At 48.5% G+C, this 25,786-nt stretch overlaps 1 protein-coding gene across 1 annotated transcript in view; it reads left to right on the top strand.

The window, feature by feature from the left end:
* Positions 1–24,929, top strand: part of KIF28 (Kinesin-like protein KIF28P) — a 33,530-nt gene extending 8,601 nt beyond the window's left edge. The window contains exons 4-23 of the mRNA XM_016201387.2: positions 2,576–2,611; positions 3,528–3,752; positions 5,494–5,648; positions 6,814–6,925; positions 7,812–7,879; positions 8,309–8,418; positions 9,695–9,786; positions 11,046–11,136; positions 12,104–12,158; positions 12,291–12,414; positions 13,518–13,662; positions 14,505–14,623; positions 15,143–15,250; positions 17,656–17,930; positions 19,540–19,674; positions 20,416–20,582; positions 20,813–20,907; positions 21,168–21,315; positions 21,556–21,746; positions 24,753–24,929. Coding sequence (XP_016056873.2) covers positions 2,576–2,611; positions 3,528–3,752; positions 5,494–5,648; positions 6,814–6,925; positions 7,812–7,879; positions 8,309–8,418; positions 9,695–9,786; positions 11,046–11,136; positions 12,104–12,158; positions 12,291–12,414; positions 13,518–13,662; positions 14,505–14,623; positions 15,143–15,250; positions 17,656–17,930; positions 19,540–19,674; positions 20,416–20,582; positions 20,813–20,907; positions 21,168–21,315; positions 21,556–21,746; positions 24,753–24,929 — 2,628 coding nt within the window. The remainder of the gene's footprint in view (positions 1–2,575; positions 2,612–3,527; positions 3,753–5,493; positions 5,649–6,813; positions 6,926–7,811; positions 7,880–8,308; positions 8,419–9,694; positions 9,787–11,045; positions 11,137–12,103; positions 12,159–12,290; positions 12,415–13,517; positions 13,663–14,504; positions 14,624–15,142; positions 15,251–17,655; positions 17,931–19,539; positions 19,675–20,415; positions 20,583–20,812; positions 20,908–21,167; positions 21,316–21,555; positions 21,747–24,752) is intronic.
* Positions 24,930–25,786: the final 857 nt, after the last annotated feature.

The raw sequence follows: 25,786 nt of genomic DNA, 5'->3' as shown, positions 1-25,786 counted from the left end.
TGTTCTCATCTTAATTTATTGCTTTTTATTTCTAAATAAAGAATGTTATTTTGTTTCTTAATTGTCCCAGCAGAGTTTCTTACTTGTCCTGGCATAGAAGGCCCAAGACTGAATTTTAGATTCATTTGAAGGTTGGTGACATTTTTAAGATGAAGAGTCACCATGAACATAATTTGCTTTAAAACATGACAGTTAAATGTCAGCAAATACCTGTCAGCATAGTCTGATGTTTCTGCTTCTTCTAAATGGGCAAAAAGAGATTAAATTTATGTTCTGAAAATTCAATAATCCATCATTTTTGTACTTAAATTTTCCCTGATTTTAAAAGTAATGTGTCCAAGTTAGAGAATAGAAATTACTCATAATTGTAGCACCCAACTAAATACTAACATTTTAGTATATTTAGAAATATACTGAATTACACTGAATCTATAAATTGCAATTTATAGATTCAAAATTGCAATTTATAGATTCAATGTAATTCCTATCAAAATAACAATGGTATATTTCACAGAACTAGAATAATCCATAAATTTATATGGAACCAGAAAAGACCCTAAATAGCCACAACAATCTTGAGAAAGAAAAACAAAGTTGGAGGTACTGTGCTATATCAAACTATACTTCAAGGCCATAGTAATCAAAACAGAATGGTACTGGCATAAAAACAGACACATAGATAAGTGGGTCAAAATAGAGAGCTCAGAAATAAACCCATGTGTATTTTGTCAATTACTATATGACAAAGGAGGCGAGAAAATACAATGGGGTAAAGGCAGTCTAATTAATAAATGCTGTTCGGAAAATTGGACAGACACATGCAAAAAACGAAATGAGACCACCTTCTTACACCACACACAAGAACAAACTCAAAATGGATTAAAGACTTAAATGTAAGACTCAAAACCATAAAACTCCTAGAAGAAAACATAGGCAATAATATCTCTGACATTTCTCTTAGCAATATTTCTTCTGATCTATCTCCTCAGGCAAAGAAAACGAAATTAAAAATAAATAAATGGGACAACATCAACCTAAAAAGTTTTTGCACAGCAAAAGGAAACCATAAACAACATGAAAAAACAACCCACTGAATGGGAGAAGATATTCTCCAAGAATACATCCAATAGGGGTTAATACCCAAGATTCATAAAGAGCTCATACAACTCAACACCAAAAAAACCTCCGCAAACCCCCACACCAATCCAGTTTTAAAAATGGGCAGAGGACCTGAATAGACACTTCTCCAGAGAGGACATACGGATGGCCATTAGACATAGAAAAAGATGCTCGATGTCACTAATCATCAGAGAAATACAAATTAAAACCACAATGGGATATCACCTCACACCTGCCAGAATGGCTCCATCAACAAATCCACAAACAACAAGTGCTGGTGAGGGTGCAGAGAAAGGGGAGCCCTGGTGCACTGCTGGTGGGAACGCAAATTAGTGCAGCCACTGTGGAAAGCAGTATGGAGTTACCTCAAAAAAATTAAAAATGGAGCTGCCTTATGACCCAGCGACTCCACTTCTGGGTATATACCTGAAGCCCCCACAACACGAATTCGAAAGATTATATGCACCCCTATGTTCACTGCAGTGTTATTAATATTAGTCAAGATACGGAGGGAACCTAGGTGCCCATCAATAGACGAGTGGATAAAAAAGCTGTGGTACGTATATACAGTGGAATATTACTCAGCAATAAAAAAGAAAAAGATTGAAATCTTACCTTTTGCGCCAGCATGGATGGACCTAAAGGGTATTGTGTTAAGTGAAATAAGTCAGGCAGAGAAAGACAAATACCATATGATTTCATTTACATGTGGGATCTAACGAACAAAAGAAACAAAACAAACACAGAGACCAGACTGGCGGTTGCCAGAACGGAGGGGGGCGGGGGGCTGGGTGAAAAAGGTAAAGGGATTAAGCGCTACAGGTCGGTAATTACAAAACCGCCATGGGGATGTCAAGTACAGCACAGGGAATATAGTCAATACTATTGTAATAACTACGTAGGCTGCCAGGCGGGTACTGGAAATATCAAAGGGATCACTTTGTAGAGAACGTAACTGTCTGACCACTCTGCTGTACGCCGGAAACTAATACAAAATATTGAATGTAAACTGTAATTGAAAAATAAAATTAAAAAAAAAAAAAAAAGAATCTCAGGGCCTTTTCTCTAGATTAGAGCCATTCAAACTCCTCCAAACTTCACCTCTTGTTTAAGAGGCGAAAGCACGACTAGCAATATTCCAAAAACATGGCAAAGACCAGCTTTTCTTTACATATGTTCAGATTGGAGGGTGAACCATAAAGAACCCCTTTTTATGTTCCCAATTGAAACGGACACACACCCAGAGTTCTGCCTCTGTTTTCAATTTATATTAAGAATTTCCTCCGTATCATTAAAACCATTTGAGAATCTCACACTGCACATGAAATAGGAGTTTTCCCTCATTTAATGTAGCTCTTCCCCGTTAGACATCTCTTTTGTTTCCCTATTACTTTTCCCCCCCAAAGATGAACGTTCCAAGAGAATCTTAATTTACTCGACGCTCTTTTCCACGCAGGTTGCGTTCAGTATGCTGGAAATTTACAACGAGCAGGTAACCGTGGCCGTGCTTCCCGACGCCCATCTGAGAGGCTCTGCGCTTTGACAGGCATCAGGGGCTCCCCTCACCTGCCCCACAGGAGAAGCCAGAGCCCTCCAGCCCCACACGGACCCGCCCTGACCTCCCTCTCGGGCTTCATTTCGTGCCCCCGTTTCCACTCTAGGCTTCAGCCACGAAGAACTGTTTTTCCATTCCGGTCATGCCATTTCCCCCCACCCATCCTTTCTCCGGCCTTATAGAGGCCACCAGACGCCCACTCCAGGCAGGAATGGTGACAAGACAGACACAGACGAGCAGTGCCTGACGCTGCCTGGATGGCTCATGGTCGGAGCTCAGGGGTTAGCCTGGGCCTTGGAAGGCGTTTATGAGTTTGGTGAAGCAGTAGGAGGGTCGGGGGCCGCAACTAAGGGCACTTTGGGCAGCAGGATTGGAATGAACAGGTCCGGGAATGTCTGAAGGTGCGTGGCGTTTAGGGGAGCAGGGACTGCCCCGTGCAGCCAGACTTGGATCATGGGGTGAGGTCGGGGAGCCTCAGGGGATGAAGCTAAAGCCAGGCGGCCACATCCTAAGGGGCCTTTATCTAGGAGGTGATGGAGAACCGATGGAGGGTTTTCTATGGGGGAGAAAGGCAATCAGATTGGGGTTTTAGAAGAGCTGGGGTTTTAGATTTCTCCGGCGGCAGAGAAAGTTGGGTTTAAGGGAGTGCCAGCTAGAGGCCGTCAGGAGAGCCTCACCGCGGCCTGGGTGAGCGCTGAGGCTGTCTGGTACCTACAGGAATGTAACGCTCATTTATTCATCCAAGAGATATCTGTTGAGCACCTAATCCATTCTAGGCAGAGCTCTAACAGTGAAGCAGACAAAAATCCCTGCCTCCCTGGAGTTTACATTTTTAATTTTTTTGCCCCCGTAGGTAAGAGATTTGCTGTCTAGAACCAAGGAGCCCGGAGGGCTGAGAGTAAGGGAGGATCCCCAGCTGGGCTTCTACGTGGACGGCCTGACGTCCGTGCCGTGTGAGAGCTACGCCCAGATTGAAAGGCTCATGGAACAAGGCACGAAACTAAGGACCACAGCTTCCACCAACATGAACGCCAGCAGCAGCAGGTCCCACATGGTCATCACCATTCAGTTCAAGCAGGTGAGGGCCGGGCGAAGGCCACTGTCCCCATCTCCCGCCAAGGGCGTCCCCGAGAAGGGTCCCCAGCAGCATGGGGAGCTGGCGAGTATTACAGGATCCTTCCAGATGGATCAAGGCGTTGCTTCCAGTCGTGAGGTGGCAAGGTCACAGACAGCAAGGTCACGAGCGGGGGAAACTGAGGCACTTGCTATTTTTCTGCCTCCCCCTCATCCATGCCCACCCTGGCGCGCGGATCTAGTGACCAGTTCTCAGCTCCAGGGGCCTAGGGGACCCCCAGATACCGCAACAAAGCCTTTGAAACCGGGTAACTCTTTACTAACCAGAATCTTTGAAACGCGAGCCCGCTTTTCTCCATGCTCCTTGGTGCGGGTGTCAGAGAGCGATCTGTCTCTACAGTGTCACCAGTTTGATTCAGAGATCGTCACAGTCAGCCCTCCACGCCCGCAGGGTCCCATCTGCGGACTCGACCAGTCGTGGGTGAGAAATGCTGGGGGGCAGGGGAAGGCCCCCGTTGCCGACGTGTGCTGTGTGCCCGGGACTGCCGTGGCCACATCCGTGCCGAACATGCACAGACGCTTCTCTTGTTATTTCTCCAACAATATAGTGTAACGGTGTTTGCACAGCACTTACGTTGTGTTAGGCGCTGTCAGCAATCTAGAGATGATTTAAAGCATGCGTAGGTTGTATGCAAATACTCTGCTACTGATATAAGGGGCTTGGGCATCCGACTTTGGTGCCTGAGAATGGGCTTGGAACCAATCCCACCCCTCCCTGCAGAGCCTGGGCCAGTGTTACAATCAGCTACGAGCTGGCCACATCTGTCCCCTGAGCCCAGCACTAGCGGAGGAATAATAATAAATGGTGTCCTGCTCTAAGCGGGGACAGCGGACACCACCGGACCACGTGCGGCCTCACTGACCAGCCCCGAGACGTTGGGAGTAAGTTCTGCTCCCCGAGCCGGGTCCCTGTTCTCTCGGGGAGGCAGAGCTCCCCTCCCGGGGCTGCCGGGAGCCTTAAACAACATGCTGCGTTTTAAAGAACGTTGTGAACGCCTCGGCACTACTCAATTTTACGTTAGGGAAGTTCATCAACTTTCTAAACGGTTTGCCCTATTTTTTCACCTTGATATTTTAGAAGAGAAGAAGTCAGGCTGAAAAAAATGAGCAGAGATCTCTAGAAATTTCCAAATGCCGTTGATCGGTGTCGGTAAGGACGCCGCCCCTTACTGTCGCCAGGCGCGGCTAGAACCGTGCCATCTATTGTCTTTTACTGTCAGAACGTCCCCCCAAAGTGCTCTCACCCCTGTGCTGCAGCTGAGGAAGTTAAGCCACTGCTCACAGTCCTGTGACCAGCAGGGGAATCTGCCGTGTTTTGAAATCCACGTTCCTTCCACGACACGACCACACCACACTGAACAGTAGTTACTGCGTTTGCAGATTTCAGGGCATTTTATATTTAAAATGTGCATTAACCGCGGGAATTCTAGAGCAAGAATCGGTATCTGCTGTTTCACTGGAAGTAGCTTTACAGACTCGGGCAGGCAGCTGAGACCCTTGGGCCTGGTCATGTGCTATTGTAAAATGTCACTGTTAAGCGGATGGCACTGGAACCTGTAAATCTTACTATGCCTTTTCTGAGTGTGGAAAACAATTAGAAAACAGTATTTTTAAGTGTAAGCTAGATGGAGCCCGTGGGCAGCCTGCTTCCACTCGGACAGTGTGACGCGGGTGTTTTCTCCCAGGTTTTCCTGGACAGAGACCTCACCAAGCAGGCCCACATCAACCTGGTGGATTTGGCGGGAAGCGAACGGCAGAAATCCTCCGGATCCGAAGGAGACAGGCTGCGGGAAGGGTCACGGGTTAACTTAAGTTTAACCAATTTAGGAAATGTGATCAGGTAATCATCAGCGGGTATTTCTTTGTGCCATAAAAATGACCTTAGATATCAAAAGTTAGATTAATCGTAAGTCTCAGTTCATGATTCACTGTCATCACTGGCCGGTCCTCCCCTATATTGTATTTTTCACTAGCTCATTACTTTTTAATAAAGTGAACATTAATAAAACCACCACCCAACCCAAGAAATAGTTGGTTTTCCTTCCCTGTGCTTTCCTTGGGGGCAACCACCATGTCGAATTTTATGTTTCTTGTCTGTCTCTGTCTCTCTGTCTCTGTCTCTCTCTGTCTCTGTCTCTCTCTCTCTCTGTCTCTCTCTGTCTCTCTGTAATTACCACCTATATCAAGATATAGAATTTTTTTTTTTAAGATATCTTTATTGATTTCAGAGAGAGGAAAGGAGGGGAAGAGAGAGAAACATCAATGATGAGAGTCATTGATCGGCTGCCTCCTGCACGCCCTCCACTGGGAATCGAGCCCACAACCCGGGCATGTGCCCTGACCAGGAATCGAACCCCGATCGCCTGGATCCTAGGTCAACGCTCAACCGCTGAGCCACGCCCGGCCGGGCGAGATATAGAATATTTCTTAAATCACCAAACATCAAGTGCTGGCGGGGATGCGGGGAAAAGAGGACCCTGTGCATTGTTGGGAACACAAACTGGAGCAGCCGCTGTGGAAAACAGCATCAGTGTTCCTCAAATAACTAAAAATGAAACTGCTCTGTGACCCAGCATTTCCACTTCTGGGTATGTATCTGAAGAAACCAAAAACACTAATTCGGAAGGATCTATGACCCCTATCCCACTGCAGTGGTGCTCACAGCGCCAAGACCTGGAAGCAGCCAGGTGCCCATCAGCAGACGACTGGATTAAAAAACCACAGTGGCTCCCATATGCAGCGGAGTATTGCTCGGCCGTAAAAAAGGAAGCAGCCCTGTCACCCGCGAGGGCACGGGCGGGCCTGGAGGGCATCGCTAAGTAAAATGGGAGGCAGGGGAAGACAAATGCCTATGATTTCACTCATATGTGGAATCGAAAGGACAAAATGAATGCTCTTAGTCATGTCTCAGATATCCGAGGTCAGGGAGGGGTGGGGAGCCCCCTTCCCGACTGTCCCCGGGGAGGCACGTGTTTCATGTGTTGCTGTGTCGCCCTCCCTTGCAGCGCCCTGGCCGAGGCAGCCGCGGGGAAGAGGGTCCTGCACGTTCCCTACCGAGACTCCGTGCTGACCAAGCTGCTCCAGGCCGCTCTGGGCGGGAACAGCAGGACCGCGCTGGTAAAGGGCTTCCCCACAGCCTTTTCGTTTTTAAATATAGATCTTTATTGGTTTCAGAGAGAGGAAGGGAGAGGGAGAAAGAGAAATATTAATGATGAGAGAGTCATGGATCGGCTGCCTCCTGCGCGCCCCCTGCTGGGGATCGAGCCCGAAACCCGGGCCTGTGCCCTGACCGGGAATCAAACCACGATCTCCTGGGTCCTAGGTCAATGCTCAACCGCTGAGCCACACCGGCCGGGCGTTCCTACAGCCCTTTAGACTGATTCAGCTATTACGTTGTTGTTAAAATCATTCTCCTCACAGCACTAATATAGCACTTGGCATTGCCACTTCCCATTCTTACAGATTACCTCCTGACTCCCGGAGGGAGCTCTCTCTGCCAGTGTCCAAAGAAACTCTACATTGCTGATTTCAACCTTTTATTTCTTTCTGTAGTTCTCAGGTTCTCTACAAGGAACCTATATTACTTTTATTATCAGGGGAAACGAATCAATTTAAATATAACAATGTTGTATTATTCTGAATCATCGGTCATTTCACGGCAAGACTGGAAATGAATTGGACTGTTAGACGCACAAGGCAGATGTTTACTCGAGAGAGTGGCTGACTCCTGTCGTCTCAGCAAAAGACTCCTGACTCTTTATTACGGAATGTTGGCCAAGTGGGTGCAATGGGGAATGTGCTCAGTTAGGGTGCGGAAGGGTCCAAACTGGGCAAACTCTGCCTCCAGCCTTGTCCCGGCCTCAAGGCTGCTCAGTTCCCTGAGTGGTGAAGTTTGAACAACACTGTAAATTACACGATGTTCTATGAATGTTACTATGTAAGATCAACAATAACAATAAAACCTACAGAAAAAGCAAAACCTGAAAGGGATTTTTTTTTGCAGATAGCAGCCATAAGTCCAGCTGACATCTGCTATGAGGAAACGTTATCAACATTAAGATATGCTGAAAGGTACGTTTATGAATATTTATTACCCAGATTTAAGTTCTAAATCTGGCAAACTCTTCTAGTACCTTTAATGGGTTGGCATTTTGGGAAAGGCCTCAAGAGAAGGCAGATCGAAATGATTCGTAAGAGAAGAGAGGAAATAAAACAAAAGGAAATAGAATTGGGGACTCAGGGACCTCTTGTGCCTGTCACTGTCACTGTCACTCCAGTTCTGGGTGGAGGGGCAACCCTGGGCTCAAATCCACGGGAGGGAGCGCGGATGCCAATCCCAAATCGGCTAGTCACCTGTCTCCCTGTGGTTTCCTGTCAGTCAGCATGGAATCTGCGATCACCTGGGGCCGAAAGGCTCCCGCTTCGACCCTTTGAGATCAGAGCATGCCCAGTGCCAAGGGGCCCGGGGCCTGAGTGTGTCCTTCTCTTTGTACTTAAAAGGGCTAAAAAGGTCCGGAACAGAGCTGTGGTCAACACCTCGACACTGATGAGAGAGTCGAGGGCGGAGAACAGCAGGCTGCTGCTCGGAAGCGGAAACTCCAGAATGGCAGGTAAACTGAGTCCCGAGTCTAAGCCAGCAGCCAGAGGGCGCCCTCGGGGCCTTGTCCAGGACATTTGGGCCCTGACTTTGAAAAAAAAATAAATAAATTAGGGTATAAATGTAAATTCACATGCAGTTGTAAGAAATTATGTCCCTGCCCTCTAAATGGTCATTTTAGTCTATTTATTGCCATTTTTATTTCGAGTCCATTGCTTCTACTGGGACATTTTCCTCACGAGAGCTGCACCGAGGCCATTTGATGTTTATTATGTTGATGGCCTCATGTTATGTGATGTTTCAAGTGACGTTTGAAGCTCAAGCAGCGTTAGCAGCAAGGCCCTCTCCTAGGACAGCTCAGCCCTTGGCTGCGCATTAGAGTCACCTGGTGACTGGGCAACAGTCCCCTCAAAGTGCCCCAGGTGCCTCCACTGTGCCGTTAGCGAGAACCGACCGCAGCTGCGAGTCAAGGCCTCGGCTTTCCGTGGGCAGCATGGGGTGTTTATCTATAATCTTAGGCCCCTTCCTAGCTTAGAACGAGAGGGGTAAAAAACGCAACATATACAACGAAGTGAGATTGGTACAAGCCTTCAGCATTAAAACAGTGTTACCGCGAGTCCAAAACCTCCCGTGCCCAGCGCTCAGGCCCGTCACTACCCCGCCTCGGGGCCTAGTCCACCCCCCAGCGGGGTTCGCTTGCTCCAGAGGGACTCTCAGTGCTACCAGCCTGACACAGCCCCGCACACGAGGGCCCACCCTCGCCCCTCACTGTCCAGCTCAGAGGGCGGGGGGCCCCACCTGGCACACCCTTGGCTCCCAGCATCCTGACTCGCTAGGACTCCGGCCCCAACAAAGCACTTTCTGAATTCGAGCCCAGCCCAGGCATGGCTGTGCCTGGTCACAGATCTCTGTACCATCCAAAACTGGACACGCTTGACCTAAATAGAGCACCTCATTCATTGCTCATGGGCACAGTCACAGACCCCGAGACAGGCCATTTTTCCCGGGTCCCCCGGCCCTGGAGGGATTCCCCCGTAACCATGGTATCACAAGCCAGCGCGGATGAAAAACAGAACATGGAGCTTCACGCCTCCTCCTAGCTGGGCTCCTTGCTTTGGTTTCCTCGGATTGAAAAGGTGACAGTACTTTGCAGAACTTACCCAGGGACGTCCTCTCCGCGGGGCGGTGCAGGCCGGTCCCACTCCTGCTGAGAGTCCCGCGCCGGGCTGAGGAGGAGCCTGGCCGCGGCCCCCCCGCCCCAGCTGCTGCTTAAATACCCCTCCCCGCAGCGCCGCCGGCCCCTTTGCACCAGCTGAGCTGGGCCCACCGGCTGGAGCGGGCTCGCGAAGACTGGCAGCTGCGCCACGCGGCCATCGCCCAGGTGAGCGTCACCCGCCCAGGGGTGCCGTCCCTGCCCCGTCAACGCCGCACCCCATAGGGCCTTCTCCCCAAAGCCACAGGCTCCGACCAAACCCAGGCCTGGCCTCCGAAGGCCCACAAAGCCCAGAAGCGACGTGAGCTCTGGAGGCGGGAGTGGAGTGAGGTGGGGGGTGGCACCAGGAGGCCACGTCAAGTTAGGGTGCAAGGATTCTAGGGGTTTGGGCACAACATGGGGTGCACGCAGAAGCCACACGCACTATTAAAGTAACAGTCCACGTAAGCGGCAGCCAGGTTTTTTGACCCTTAGCGGCAAGGGCCTGTGGGAGTCAGAGCGCAGGGACACAGGATCTTGTGTTCTGCGTGGACTGCAAAATGGGAATAATTTTTACCCTCTTTACTCTTTCTTTTTTTAAAAAAATATGTCTTTATTGATTCCAGAGAGAAGAAGGGAGAGGGAGAGAGAGAGAGAGAGGAACATCAATGATGAGAGAATCATTGATCGGCTGCCTCTCGCACGCCCCCTACTGGGGATGGAGCCCGCAACCCGGGCATGTGCCCTGAGCAGGATTCGAACCCCGATCTCCTGGATCCTAGGTCAATGCTCAACCTCTGAGCCACGCCGGCTGGGTTACCCTCTTTACTCTTTATCAGAACTTCAAGATTCAGAAGCAGTCCTTGTGCCTGGATAGTTTATTCCAGTTCTGTTTGACTATCAATCCCCCAGACGCACAATGTCAATCAATCAACACCCTATCAAAGAATGACCGTGCATTTAGGTCACCAGGAGAGGGCAGTGTGACACCCACATTGCCAACGTCTGCTTATCTGACCTGGCAGCAGGACCTGGGGGAAGAGATTTGGGTAGCAGGTTAAGTGGAGGCCCAGGGGAGGATTACCCAGGCTGAGCACCAGAGGGGGGACGCCTGGGGGTGCCAGCAGCCTGAAGGAAAGGGTGAAGGTCAAGTCAAAGTGGACGGGACAATGCGAGGGCCGCTGGGAAGGGGGAGAGAGTTGGAAACTGGCTGCGCTTTGGAACAGCCCTTGTCCAGATGAGCTCAGGCCCCTGACTGCTGACCTGCTGAGGGTCTCGGCCCTGCTGTCAGGGGAGCCCCCAGCCCCACCCGGCTTCCTCCCCTCGGTTTGCCTCACAGTTGATTTGACAAGATGCATGGACAGGTGGCTTTGATGAGAGGTGGACAGGGAGGAACATTGTTCTCTTGAGGGGTCTGGTGACCTGGGCCCTCTCCGCTTTTCCCCCAGGAGCAGCAGATGCTGAAGACCCTCCCCCACCTCCTCAATGTCAATGAGGACCCGCAGCTCACGGGGGTCCTCAAGTACTCCATTCAGGCTGGTACTCACCCATGGACTCACCTTCCTGCCCCACGAGCATGTTTCCTTTCTTTTTCTTATTGTGGTAAAGTACACATAATAGAAACTTCCCCTAGTTAGCCACCTCTAGGTATGTAGTTCAGTGGATTAAGTGTGTTCACATGGTTGTGCACCCATCACCCCCACCCGTCTCCAGAACTGTCTCATCTTCCCAGACTGAAACTCTGCATCCATGAAATACCAGCTCCCCGTTTCTCTGCCACCCCCAGCCCCGGAAGCCACCATTTTTCTTTCTGTCTCTGAACTTGCCTACTCTCGGTACCCCTCTAAGTGGAATTATACAGCATTTGTTCATTTCTGACTGCACATTTCACTTAGCATAATGTTCTCAAGGTCCAGCCATGTTGTAGCATGTGTCAGAATTGCCCTCCTTTTCAAGGCTGCGTAATATTCCCTTGTATGTGTAGACCACGTTTTGTTACCCATTCATCCACTGGGAAATGGCACCAGAATTCAAGGAGTATCTGGCTTCTCCCGCCCTAGCCCTGCGACCCCCCCAGACAGGAGGGGCACATGCAGGATGGCAGAGGGGCCGGGAGGAGGGGGCCAGCCCCCAGGAGGCCTGGGTGGTGCTTTCAGCTCTGGGCAGAAATGGCCTCACAGACCAGGACCTTTCCTGTGGCCGGGCTTCAGTGCGTCTCCTGAGGCCCAGACTCAACAGCTCCTCCTCCAGAATTTCTATGAAGAGTGTGGAACTTTCAAAAAGTTAGGAATCCCCACCCCCAACAGAAAAAAAGGCAGAAAGTACAGTTATCCCAAAGGTAAGGTGATGCCCAAGCACCGCTATGATTAAAAATCTCAGTGGAAAAATCCATCCCTGCACGTGATCCTATCGATAGGACAGGAAATGGCTCTTCCCAAACATCAGACATGTGAACTGGAGGTCAGACCCTGAAACAATTTGAAAATAAGTTACCCTCACTTCTCAGGTTCATGTGATGCTGGCCGGGCTGCTTCAAACGCCATCCCTCTCCAAGGCCTGGGGTACGTTTCCACGAGCGTTAGAGAACTGTGACCCCCTCAATCCGAGGAGCCTCGGAATTCTCCCAGTCACCCCCAGGCTGGGATGCTAAAATCATAATTTTTTTGGTCACTTAGACAAACTTGTCCTTTTAGAATTGCAGATAAACACGCTTCCTTCACAAATCTGGATGGAAAAGTGACAGTCACTCCACACGGCAAATGCAAGGTTGTTGTTAACGGGGTGCCCATCACGACCAAGACGAAGCTGCAGCATTTGGTAAACTTCCCTGCGGCCCCCGGATTTCCTAAGTCAGAGCAGAGAGAGTGCTGGAGTGGGGGCAGGGCAGGGCTGGGGGCCTGACCCCCTCGTCTCCCTCTGCTTCGGTGGCAGGGTCACAGCTGGGGAGTCGGGGGGTCTGCTATTAACTCCATGTGTGTTCTTAGGAGGCCCCTTCACCTCTTTGACCCTCGCCTATAAACCAGAGTGAGGGGTAAACGAAACGATCACCAAGACCCCGCCTAACCCTAACATTTATGACATTTTAGATTTTTTAAAAAGCCTGCCATTGAGAGGGACCGTGCAGCAACTTGAGCTATGACCGTCTCTTTGAGCTATGAGCTCCATCACCTCCCCACCACCCCAGCCCAGTGCCCAGCACCACCGGGCTCCTCCAGCTTCCCTACAGCCCAACCCCCTGCCCAATCCATTCTCCACACTGGAACCAGAGAGCCTTTTAGACAAGCAAATTGGATTAGGCCACTCCCTTCTGGAAATCCTGGGTCACAGCCCTTTTAGGACGCCTGCGTGAGCTGCCTCCATCTCCCCATCTCCTCGGGCCTCATCGCTCTGCATGTGCTTCTCCTGGTCCCACTTTTGGTAGCTCAAAACATCCCAGACCCTGTTCTGCAGCGGCCTTCTCTGCCTCCCCTAAACTTCTCACCCTTAAAGTCTCACCTTCAGCGGTACACCTTAGAAGAGAACTTCTCGAATCCCCAGTGTGATCAGGCCCCCTTGCATACTCTGCAGAAGCACTGCTCTCCCCCTTCAAGCATCTCTCACAGGTTATTGATTATTAACATCGTTCATTAGTCTATAAAGTCCTGGAGGGGAGGGATTCGGTCTGTTTGGTCCCCACTGATTCCCAGTGCCTGATGGGGAGTCAGTGCCCCATGTAGAATAAAGGAAGAAATAAATGAAAGCATGCACACAATAGCAAGATGCCACCCCTTCCCTCCTCATTTATGGGTCTCTTCCCAAAGCTGGGCTGGTTGCAGGGCCTTGGCCCTCCTGGAGCAGGCTGACCTCACCCCCTCTGGCCTCCAGAGGGAGGGTCCTGTGAGGTCAGCATTGTCCCTCTGAGCTGACCCTCTCTTCCCTAGGACCGGATTATTTTGGGATCCAATAGTGCCTACCTCTACATCGGGTTTCCTTCAGAGCGAGGCAGTGAGGACTTGAGCCGGTTTGATTATGACTTTTTCCAGCTGGAGAGAGCAGCTGCAGAGGGAGTGAGCGTGGACAAGCTCGGTGAGCAGCCTGGGCCCTGACTTCTGGCATTTTCCATGGGCCGATCGGAAAGCAACTGTCTTCTTGATAGCTACTTGCTCCCTTGGTCCAGCTGCCTTTTTGATATCTCTGCTTGCATGTCCCACAGGTATCTCAACCTGAAAGTGTCTGAAATAGAGCTCTTGGTTCCCCACTCATTCCAGGCCCAGGATTTACCATCTTGGCAAACTGCTCAAGTCAAAAACCTTCCCCTCCTTCTCCATCCAGTCTGCCTTTTCTCTGCCCCCCTGTGCCACCATCTCAGGGCAAGCCACCACCTTCTCTTGCCTGAACAGTGTAGTCACCTCCTAGCTTATCAGATCATAATACTTTTCAGGCAAAAACATATTCATTAATTTCTCGATGTTGTTAGCATCAAATTCAAACTCCTTTCCATGGTGTTGAAGGCCCTCTATGATCTACTACACACTTTCTCTTCAATCTTACCTCACACCACTCTCTCCTCACCTCACTTTGGACATTACTGGCCTCCTTTCTGCTTTTCAAACACTGGAACCACCTTGGGTCAAGGATCCTGCAACCAGGGTCAAGGATCCTGCAACCAAGAATGGGGACCAGAGGCAGAGAGCCTCTTGTCACGAGGCTGCCACCATGCATGGGTTGAGAGGAGCAACTACTTAAGTAAAAACCAGGCACTGTCTCTTTCCCCAGTTAATTATTTTTTTAATCACACGTTTGTAATTTTAAAATGTAAATATTTGATGAATATTTGAATGAACCAGTGAGCATGTCTGTTTCTTCATGGCCAAAAAGTAGCCCAGAACGAGAGCCTGACCTTCTCTTCCACTCTGATTCTCTCCCAGGCGCGGGGAGCGGTGGCGATGGGCAAGCGGACCCCAGTGTCCTGGCTGTGTTCCAGGACTACATCAAGCTGATGCCCCTGGTCGCAGAAGCGAATCAAATGAGTGAAGAGCTGAGAAAGGTAAGAGCCAGACAGTGGTTCAATGTCAGGTCCGGAAAGGACCTCGGAGAACAGGGCCGAGCCCCCTTAGCAGCAGAATCTCGGCCAGCGCCCAGGCCTTCCCAGTCCCAGCCCCTAGTGTCCCTCTTCCACCTCTGGCCAACCACAACCATTACAGCCCCCAGGATGCGAGACCAGCACAAGCCCACCATAACCACCCACCCTGACTGACTCCAGGGGGGCCTCTGCGCAGGCTTCTTGATGGCTTTTGTGCCACAGAGAAGACCTAGAGTGGGGCTAGCTCCCTGGTGACACAGGACCCCAGTCATCAGGAAGCTCGCCAGAGGTGTAATCACTTCGGTAAGGCCTGCAAGTGTCAGCTCCAGGACACTGCTGAGGGACTCCGGTGCTCCGTCCCACCTCGTGGTGGGAATCCCAAGAAAGAGGAGTTGGACCATCTTCTGTGCAGAGACTGAGAAGGACATGGCAGAGATGCTCATAAACGTCGGATTGTTTCGTAAGAAGTGTTTCTCTTACCAGGGACTTAAAATGGAATTGAAAGTGAAGAATTTAGCATCGTCAGATTCCAGGGGCTACGACCTACAGAAAGAGGTCATGGTGAAGGTGACCAACCAAAGGACTCGCGAGGTGAGGCTGCCTCTGGGGCAGGCGTGAGGCTCCCAGGGGCTCCCGAGGAGCTTTCCCGGGGACAAGGTTCGTTTCACCAGCTACGGCCTGTGGGGACGCGGCGAAGGAGCCAGGTGTGCTCCGAGTGTGAGCTGGATTCTGGGGGACAGGCTGTGGGAGAGGACACCCCTCCTCCGTGTTTCCCCTCCTGGGCCCCTTTATCACACAGCAAAGTCCTGGGATCTTTCCTAACCACGGGCACCGAGCACTGTCTGTTTATTTTTAACATGGCTTTAGAAGCAGAAATGAGCCTGAAAGTTTATCTAACTGATCATAGTGTCCACGTGCATGTGAGTGTGTGTGGGGGTGTGCACGTGGGTGTGTGCATGTGAGAGAGCTGCCGTTCTGAAGCAGAGAAAATCCACCTTCATAAAGAATCAGGAAAAGCTCTCCCATCCCTTCTTAGGCTGGTAGTGACTTGTGGTATTTCTAGGGACAGTGTGTGTGTGTGTGTGTGCGTGTGTGCACACGTGTGTGCTTTTGAAGGCTAAACGACAAGGCTGGTGGAGAGCAGCAGTAGTCCAGGTACAGACACAAGTGGCACTTATGGTGGTCGATCTTGTAAATGTTCACCCTTGGACCACGTGGACCAGGGATGTCACCGCAGCTCCTGGGGGGAGGCAGCGTTGTCCAGAGGCCGTTACGGCAAATTCAGGAACAAGCCAGGGCCCTGGGAGGCGGGGGAGGGTTTTCGAAACTGGAAATGCTGCCAACCTGAAGTGACTTGGCAGCAGAGACTGCCCAGCAGCTGTTGGCTCAGGGAGTCTGAGTGCCAGGCCTGCAGGCCCCCAGCAGAGGAACCCCAGCCTGTCCTGCAGAGCCTCTCTGTCCCGCCAAGGAAAACGTCAGTCTCACCTGTCACAGGGCCTGGGGCCTGATAGCACAGTAAGGAGGCAGTGGACTGGTTTCATTATCTGGGTTCCCATTGTCTTAGCTCTCTAGCCTTTAAAAGCCCACACTGACTAGCGTCCCTGCTGTCCTCTGCTACCCATAATATGTGCCACAGCCAGGTTCTGCTTTAGTCTTTCTGGTGCCTCTGGGGGACGAGTCCTATGTTCCCCACGTCACTCCCGGCAAACAGAGAAAGAAGGAAGCCTTTTCAGTGCCTGGAGAAGGTCCATTTTACAGAGATTCACAGCCCTGGAAAGAATGTCTCATCTGTCACTTTTTTGTTGTTTTTCAAGTTGCTCAGAGGAGGAATTTCTAGTTTTACTTGGTAATCACTTCTTTATTTTTATTTTTTATTTCATTTTTTTATCTTTATTGTTGAGAGTATTTACAGATGTCTCCCCTTTCCCCCATTGACCCCTTCTATCCCCGCCCCCCCCAAGGCCTTCACCACACTATTGTTTGTGCCATGGGTTATGCATTTAGATTCTTTCATTAATCTCTCCCCCCCCCCCCCCCCCATCCCCACCTTCCCTCTGAGATTTATCAGTCTGTTCCATGCTTCAGTGTCACTAAGTCTATTTTGTTCATCAGTTTTGGTAACGACTTCTGATGGGACACTTATGGTCAAGAAATGTTCTATCTAACTGGAACCCCTTATTCTGAGACGTAGGCTTTGGTCCCCTCTCTCAGTAGCCCGTGTGGATAGAGGCCCTGCCCCTCACCTAGTGAAGGGGCAGACAGTGGCAGGCTATTGTCCTGGGTTTCCTGCTCACTGGGTGTGAGCACATATACTTCCTATAGTTCTGCAGGGTAGAGGTCCAACACAGATCTTACTGGGTTAAAAGTAAGGTGTAGGCTGGGCTGTTTTGCTTTCTGGAGGCTTGAGGGAGAATCTTTTCAGGCTCCTAGAGGCCACCAGCGTTCCTTGGCTCGTGGCCATCTCCCTCCATCGTCTAAGTCAGCCAGGTAGCATCTCTCTGACCTTGCTTCTGCCACATTGCTCTTTCTCTGACCCTCTTTTCGGCTTTCCTTTCCCACGTTTAAGGCCCATGTGATTACATCGAGCCTACCTGGATAATACAAGCTAATCTCCCTGTTTTAAGGTCCTTAATCAGTAAACTTAATTCCCCTTTGCCATGTAAGGTGACACAGTCACAGGTTCTGGAGACTGAGACATGGACATCTTTGAGGGCCACTGTTCTATGTACCACAAGCGCCAAAGCTTCATTTCTCCTGGGAGAGTTCTAACTCCATCATCTCCTCTAAGTCATTTCCTGGGCCCCAGCAATGCTGGAGTAACAGGTCGGGAAGGACCATGGTGTTCTTGAAGGACCTCACCAAAGCTAAGTCTGATAAGTGTCATGTGGTCTTGGGTACCCAAAACCCAGCCCATCCATGCTGGGGAGGATCATGGAAACGAACTGTGAGAGCAGCAGATGAAATCAAATATTGGTGACCTCCTTCTGTGTTTCCAGGTGTGGATTTGGTCGAAAGCCAAGTTTATCAACAGGAAATTCCTAATGGAGGAACTTTACCAGCGCTTTCTAGATGGAGAAGGCAGCCACGTGGCCCAGGAAGACGACCCTTTCTGGGACCCTGTTGAGGCCGTCCACCTGGGCTCGGCCCACATCTGGCTCCAGCCGCTTGCCTACTGCATGACGCTGGAGGAGCAGGTGGAGTTTCTGAACTGCGACGGGCTGGAGGAGGCGGTGCTGCACGTCCACCTCACCCCCTGCTCCCCGACAGGACAGTGGGTATCTCCTCTCCCCTTGCCTAGTTCTGGGTCTGTCGCACGGAGAAAACTCAAGCAAGCCCGAGTGCTCCTGGAGGGGGTGGCCAACTTGGTGTCCCAAAGAGGTCATTCATGAGACAGTGAGCTCACTCATTTAAGATTTGACCTCCTTAAATCTGATATTTGCCAGGGCAACCAAACCAGCTGACCTGGAATATTTGAAATCCATGTCCAGCAGCAGCCAAGCAGCTCAGCACTGCCCTGGGGAAGTGCCATGAGGAAGACATCCTGCAGAGGCGGCAGGAGGCGCTTTGGTTGAGAACCAAAGACCTGGGTTGATTCCCCGTAATGGGCCCCCGGAGCCAAGCGTGGCACCTGCGAGGTCTGGCATCCGCCGCCTGCAGTGTGCCCTTTCCCACGCTGGAGGCCCTGGCCGCCCCCCCGATCAGGCCCAAGAGCCAGCAGCTCGCCCCTTCTCCATCCTTGGCACGGGCTCGGATCATTTCTTTGCTCCCTTTCTCAAGGCAGGGACTGGGGTGTCTGTTTCCGTGTCTGGCCTCACTCTCGGCTGTTATCAGCCCTTCCCGTGGGCACAGGCTTTGTTTGAACTCTGCTCCATCACCTGAGGCATCGCCTGTTTTCTCTCTTTAGGCCATAGGCAGTTTAGGCAGTTTCTTTATAAAAGTGAAAGCCTCTTAGCAAATCTAAGCAGAGAGGCTGGCAAGGGTTCTGGGTCCTCACACACCCAGTGCCATCTTTTTGTCTTGCTGAACAAACAGGCTCAAGAAGGGAGCAAGAGCCCTGCCGGGCATGGCTCAGTGGTTGAGCATCGACCTCTGGTCCAGATCAAGGTTCAGTTACCCGGTCGGGGCACATGCCCGGGTTGCGGGCTTGATCCCGTGGGGGGCTCGCAGCAGGCAGCCGATCAATGACTCTCTCATCATTGATGTCTCTCTCTCTCCTCTCTGAAATCAATATATATTTAAAAAAAAAAAAAAAAGGCAGCAAGAGAACCTCAAAGTCCTGTGACTCAGAGACCAAGCCATCGACTGTCTTTACTGGGACTAAGCAATTTTCCGGTCATTTGACTACCTCAGGCTTCCAGGCTGCCCGATGGTTGTATTTCCTATCACGAAACAATAAGGTGGAATCCTAGTTTATAGGTGTCAGTCTCTGAGTGGTTGATATGGGAGAGGTCCCCTGTTGGGAAGCTTTCCAAATTGGCTTCTGAGCTTGTAGGCCTGGGGCTGACTCTGGAGAGTTCAGCAAGGAAAATGGTCTCTCGAGAGGGTGCATCTGGGCAGCCAGCTCTTTCCCTGGGTGGCAGCCCCTGTCCCATTGGGAACCCACCTAGACCTTCACCGCCAGTTTAACAACCACATCTGGGTGCATGTTACGTGAAACTGTTAGATTCCTGTCTCCTCCTTGCAACTTCTTACCTTGAAGTACCGGCATAGAGTGGGCTCTGAGTCTCGAGTGAATTCTACAGCTGGCGATCATGCCTGGTCTCCCTTCGGTGAACTTGGCCACTTCTTAAGGAGTCCATAGAATTCCCTTTGACACCACCACCCTAACTTGCTTGGGCCCAGGCGAACCTGTGACCGATGTTCCCCTCTTCTGTTTCTAGAGCACGTGGTGAGGAGGACGTCGTTATTGACCCTTTGGAGCTGCTGGGCAAGAGGATGGATTTCCAGATTCGCATTGTGCGGTGCCTTGGTGCCAAGTGGCTAAAGGAAGACGCAGGGCGGGGCATTCAGATGGGGTACCAGCCTGCTCCACACAGCTGCTGTGCACAAACCACACACTCAAGTTCATTTTTTTTAAAAATATATTTTTATTGATTTGAGAGAGAGGGAGAGGGAAACAATGCTGAGAAAGTGTCGATCGGTTGCCTCCTGCACGCCCCCTGCTGGGGATAGAGCTGGCAACCTGGGCATGTGCCCTGGCCGGGACTCAAACCTCAAATCTCCTGGATCATGGGTCTGCTGGCCGGACCCCACTCAAGTTTTAAAAATGAGTTTATCGTGAAATTTTCTTAAGTTTCTCTGCTTGCTCAGCCCCCAAATGACTATTAACCATCTATTTAATAGAAAGAGAAGCACGTCCCTCCAGGTCCACGGACTGTGATCAGTGTGTACTGATCCTTCTACGTGACTGAAGTGGTAGAGTCAGAAATTTTAATTATAGAAAAGAACATCCAGTATAATTACATTATCTAAGTAGAATGGTTGTTTTTTTACTTGGAAACAAAAGAACTGTGTCACAATATATCAGAAGTACCAGATCTGTTTAAACTAATTAGGCTAAGAGAATAGTATCAAAAGATAAATAAAGAAAGGGCGACTTTGTGGAATAGCCAAGGTGCTGGAGGCAGTGATCATGAGACTCAGTTATAAGTCATCTTTTTATCAACTAACCAGTGCAGACTAGACTATAATTCTTTGCCTCATCTGATCCTTTTCTTTACAAATGTGTCCCTTCTGGTTTTATGTTCCTTTCTCAGGTACAGAATTTATGACCATCCACACACTTTATATACGAAGCCTGTATGGAAAATTGTGAATGCCCAAATCGAAGAGTCTATCCAATTTACAGCCCTAAATGCATCTCAGGAGTTTCTGAATTATTTACAGACAAATGCTCTCCTTGTTGACTTATGGGGTCTTCAAGGTACCAAGTTTACTTCCCCTCTGCATGGGGCATTCTTCAATCAGGTGTCACGTCAGTACACACGAGTATAGTCTAGGTCTTGACAGCAGTGGCCAAGAGCCATGTTCCCCTGGGTCCCTGGATTCTAGTCCACAGGTGATTGATTACATGGTTTAACATCTCCTCACATAACTCTGGGGCTGGACAGCTGAAATGCTTCTTTCCTTGATGGTGTCTCCCTCGCACTACAGAGGGCTGTGCTGAACTGAGCTGCTCACAGCAGGACCCTGAGGGCCACATCATGGTGGACACCAAGAAAATTTCTACTGTGATGGATATAGGCCAGGTGTGTACATTTATGTGACAATAAGATGGATGTCATAGATAACTAGAAAATCTCAGATGACAGCTGCTTGAGTATCATCAATGTTCCTTCCCCTTAACAAATGTTTTCTTGATTGACTCTGTGCACCCTGAGGGGCTTAAATCCTGCTCACTGTTCCTTGCCCCACCCCAGTCCAGTGTTCATGTAGTAGTAAAAATTGTGAGTCTCAAAAGATATGTAAATAATCCATGAAAAGGCTAAAGTAACATGTTTTTTTATAGACTCCATCAAACCAGATATCAGAACTTTATCTGAAGCTGCTCAAGTTAGAACAGGAGACAGAACTGCTCAGAAACATTAACAGAGCCCTCAGAGAGGAAAATGTGTTTCTCAAAGAATCACTTGAGAAAATTGGTTCTAGTCAACAAGGTGAGAGGCCACTTAAGACTTATTTAGCTTCTCTCTAAGCTCCTACATTTTGATGCGAGTCTGTCTAAGAAATGAGCTTTTCAATCAGTTAATCCATATCTTGTTTCATTAAAAAAGGCACTCCAATTGGTGCCTGATAAATGCTGATACAGCAGAATGCCATCAAGATAAGTAAAAACAGGAATACCTCAATAAATAAATACATAAATAAGTAAATGCTCTCTTTTCTTTCTACCTCAGCACATAAGCCACCTAATACCTTGAGGATAAATGGGATGACAGCACAACTGCCAGCAGCCAGAGAGATGAACCGTGTGTGCACCCAGCAAGCCGGCTATGACAGAGAATTTGCTAAAGCTATTAAGGTGTTCTACCAAAGCATGAACATGGCACAAGGGCAGTTTCTCAAATTGAGACATTGTAAGCCTCCTGTAAGTAACCAGAATCCTGGGAGCAATAGAATCCATCACATTAAGATATTTTAGGAGAAAAATCATGATTGCTTCAATAGAGGCAGAAAAGGCACATGATAAAATTCAGTGACCTGCCATAATGAAAACTAAGCAAACTAGGAATGAATGAACTTTCCTTAATCTGATAAAGGCATATTAAACAAACACTTAGCAAGCATGATGCTTACTGGTGAATCAGTGAAAGCTTCCCTTCACATCAGGAAGAAGTCAGGGACGCCAGCTCTCTTCGCTAACATTGTACTTTGGGTTCCAGCCAGCGCAGCAAGCCAAGAAAGACAAGGTATAAAGATTGGAAAGGGAAAAAAGCAGTAACAATATAGCATACATTTATGTGATACTAAGTGCTTTACAGTTACTGACTCAATTCTCACAACAACCTGATAAGGTAGGTACTATTATTAGCCATATTTCACAGTGGGTGGATCTAAGGCAGAGAAGTAAAGTAACTGGTGTAGGGATTCACAACTAGTAAATAGCAGTGCCAACCTCCAAACCTAGCCAGGGATGCTCCACAGTGTATACTCTTTCCTACTATACCGGGTGCCTGTTACTATTCCCAGATGACATACTTATGTAAACAGAAAATTCAAACGAATTTATAAATGAATAGAATTACAAAGTTTCTAGACACAAAAAAATCACTACTTAAAAAATTAACTACATTAGAATAGCACCAAGCAGAAAACATTTTATTTTTTTATTTTTTAATCTTCACCCAAGGAGTAGGATATTTGTCCATTGATTTTTAGAGAGAGTGGAAGGAACGGGGAAGGGGAGAGAGAGAGGGGGAGAGGAGAGAGAAACACCGATGTGAAAGCAGCACATCCGTTGGCTGCCTCCTACACGTGCCCCAACCAGGACAGGGATCAGATTGAACCTGCAACCCAGGCATGTGCCCTTGACCGAGAACCAAACCTGTGGCCTTCTGGTGCACAGACTGATGCTCTAACCAGTGAGCCATGCCAGCCAGGGCAAGCAGAAAACATTTTAATAAAAGATACCACTTATAAATGCATAAAATATAGGAAGTACACTAAGTCCTCACTTAATGTTGTCTATAGGTTCTGGGACATTAAGTGAAACAATGTACTATATTGAAACCAATTTTACCCTAGGCTACTGGATATAAATAAGAGTTAAGTTCTACATCATCTCACCAACATTAATAAACAAGAGTTAAGTTCCTACAGCATCTCACCAACATTATAAATTCAGTTTCCAACAGAAACTCTCACACACTGCTGGAAGGAGTATAAATTGGTATAACCACTTAAAAAACTGTCTGCCATTTACCTAATGTAAGCTGAGGATGCATCTACCTTAGAAGCCTGTAAGTCAATTCTTCTCCACTGAATAAACTGATTCTGCAGAGAATTTAGCCCTAACGACCTGAGGCAGAGATTCTCAAAGTGTGCTTCCCCAACTAGCAGCTTTAGCATCATTGGGGAGCATGCAAATTCCAGGGCACCATCCAGACCTACTGAATCAGAATCTCTGGGTGGGGCCCTGTGATCTGTGTTTTAACAGGCCCTCCAGATGATTCTGCCTTAAACCAAAGTTTGAGAACCTCCTCACTGAGGCATCCAATGTATGTAAGGAATTAATTTCTTTCTTACATATTTAGAATTGTACTAGTTATATACCATTTTTGAGAGAGCTGAAAAAAGTCACTCAAATCATTTTCTGTGGTGTGGTTCAGATGACAGACCAGCCAGAAAACTGCAGAAACCTTTACATATGTGCACCAGCTGTTCTTAACATCATCTTCCAATTTGGCCCCCAACTGGACACATCCTAATGGACATTCACAGAAGACAGGTAAATTACGGCACCTGCTACACTGAAATGCTGCACTGCCGTGAAAATGAACGACAGCCACATGCAACGGGGAATCTCACCACCAATACTTCTGATTGAAACTTTCAAGTCACAAAATATGCCATTCAGTATGATTCCATAAATGGTCAAAAGACAGGCAAAATTTACTGTTTAGGGTGGCAAGAAAAGGATGATCGCCCGAGTCAGGCTAGTGGTTGCTTCTCAGGGAGAGGGTGTGGGTGTGACCAGGAGGCAAAGTTCTTTCATGAGCTGGTGTGTCCACTTTAAATTCCTGTGCATACGTTCTGGGTACTCTTCTGTATGTATATCTCACAATTCAAAAGAAAAACTGGTTAGATGAAGGACACTCTAAACAAAGTTAAAAATAAAGCCAGAGCCTGGGAGAATCTATTTGCATTACTTATCAATCAAAGATTAGTATCCAAAATATATAAACAATTATTTTTAAAATAAAAAAAAAAGATGGCACGTTGAAAAACATTGGAAAAAATGGCCAAAGTGCCTGAGCAGGCATTTGATTAACAATCAGAGAAACAGAAAACAAAACAAGATGCCATGATCTGTCCTCTGGGCTTCCCCATCTTAGTGAACATTGTCACCATCTCCTTCACCACCGGGCACTGGCACTCCAGCCCATAGATGTCCCTGCAATCAGTCCCTACTCAGGGATACCTGCTTCCATGGGGCAGGGGGTACCATCAGCCAACCCTACCAATGGGAGAATCCCCATTCCAACATGGTCCAAATAACATATGGGGTGGGCAAAGGTAGGTTTACAATTGTTTGTATGAAAACTAATACAATAATTAATGAATAATAATAAACTGTTTTGCATACTCACAACTGTAACCCCACTTTTGCCCACCCCTGTATATGGTTCCAGTATGAAATGTCTGACTTACCTCACCAGTGTCTCCTGCTGGCAGTAACTGAAAGACCATTCAGGTGGCCTTCCTGAAACCAAAGATGCTCCCGGGTGACTTACTGCCTCTGCCAGCCACTTTCAAATGCAGCTTTCTGGCCCAAAGGAAGAACTCACTGTGCACCCCACTCACACGCACACATATTTTTACTCTAATGATGTAAGTCTACTGCTATCTTTTTTCTTCGCTGTTTTTTTTCCAGGAAGATGACCAAATGCTTCGGCCGTTTGTACACCAACAGTCGCAAATGTTGAAGGACTTTGGGGACCGACTTGAATCCAGCTTGTGGAAACTGAAAAATGATGTAGCGCTGATAGTGAAAAGGAAGAGAGAATGTTTACTGCACAGCCAGTGGGGACACACTGATGGAAAACACTGAGCTCTGAGTTGTGAAGATGACCTGGGCAGCTAAGCAGCATAATGAATGTGGCCATCAGAGGTGAACTGTGGACTCAACACATTCAATCCACTTCCCAGTTATTCAACCTATTTCTTTTTACCACTTTTAAGTAAAGCTCTTCTCCTTCATTTTGATTGAAAAGTCATGTAAAAAAGAATCCGTATCTAGGGTGAAGGTGAAGTGGGAGATGCTCTGGGGTTGGACTCCCTATGGTCAAGTCCTGCTTAAATCCATCTCTAATGAATTGTGTAGTTTGAGGCAAATGACTTCACCTCTCTAAGTCTCTCATTCCTTATGTTATACAGAAATGATAAGTTAATAAAGTAATATAAAGTCCCTAGAATAGTCCCTGGCACACAAAAACAAAAGATAATTAATAGTTTCATGTTGAACAGTTTGAAACTTCAAATAAAGCTCTTTTGATAAATTTCTTGCTGTCAGACATAGAGCCAATGGTTATTTCGTGCCCTCGTTTTGTAATCTTGGTCTTCTTTTCTGTCTTCATAGGTTTATTTGAAGTATGTTCAGTTCACTAAGTAAGCAGTGTTAGTGCCTGTACTGTGGGACTGGTTCAGTACAGGGGTCTTGGGTGGCAGAGATTAAAACTGTTGATGAGATCTGCCAGGAGTAAATCAATTTCAAAGTGATCTTTTTTTTTTTTTTTTTTATTCCAAACAGAGAAAGGGGGGAGAGGGGGGAGAGAGAGAGAGAAATATCGATGTGAGAGAGAAACGTCAATCGATTGCTTCCCAAACAGGAATCAAACCCGCCACCTTTTGGTGTACTGGACGATGCTCCAATGAACTGAGCCACACCAGCCAGGGCAATCTCGAAGC

The sequence above is a fragment of the Miniopterus natalensis genome, chromosome 21, assembly GCF_054644295.1.
Source record: "Miniopterus natalensis isolate mMinNat1 chromosome 21, mMinNat1.hap1, whole genome shotgun sequence".
Taxonomy (NCBI): Eukaryota; Metazoa; Chordata; class Mammalia; order Chiroptera; family Miniopteridae; genus Miniopterus; species Miniopterus natalensis.
This window is presented reverse-complemented; position numbering and strand designations above follow the sequence as displayed.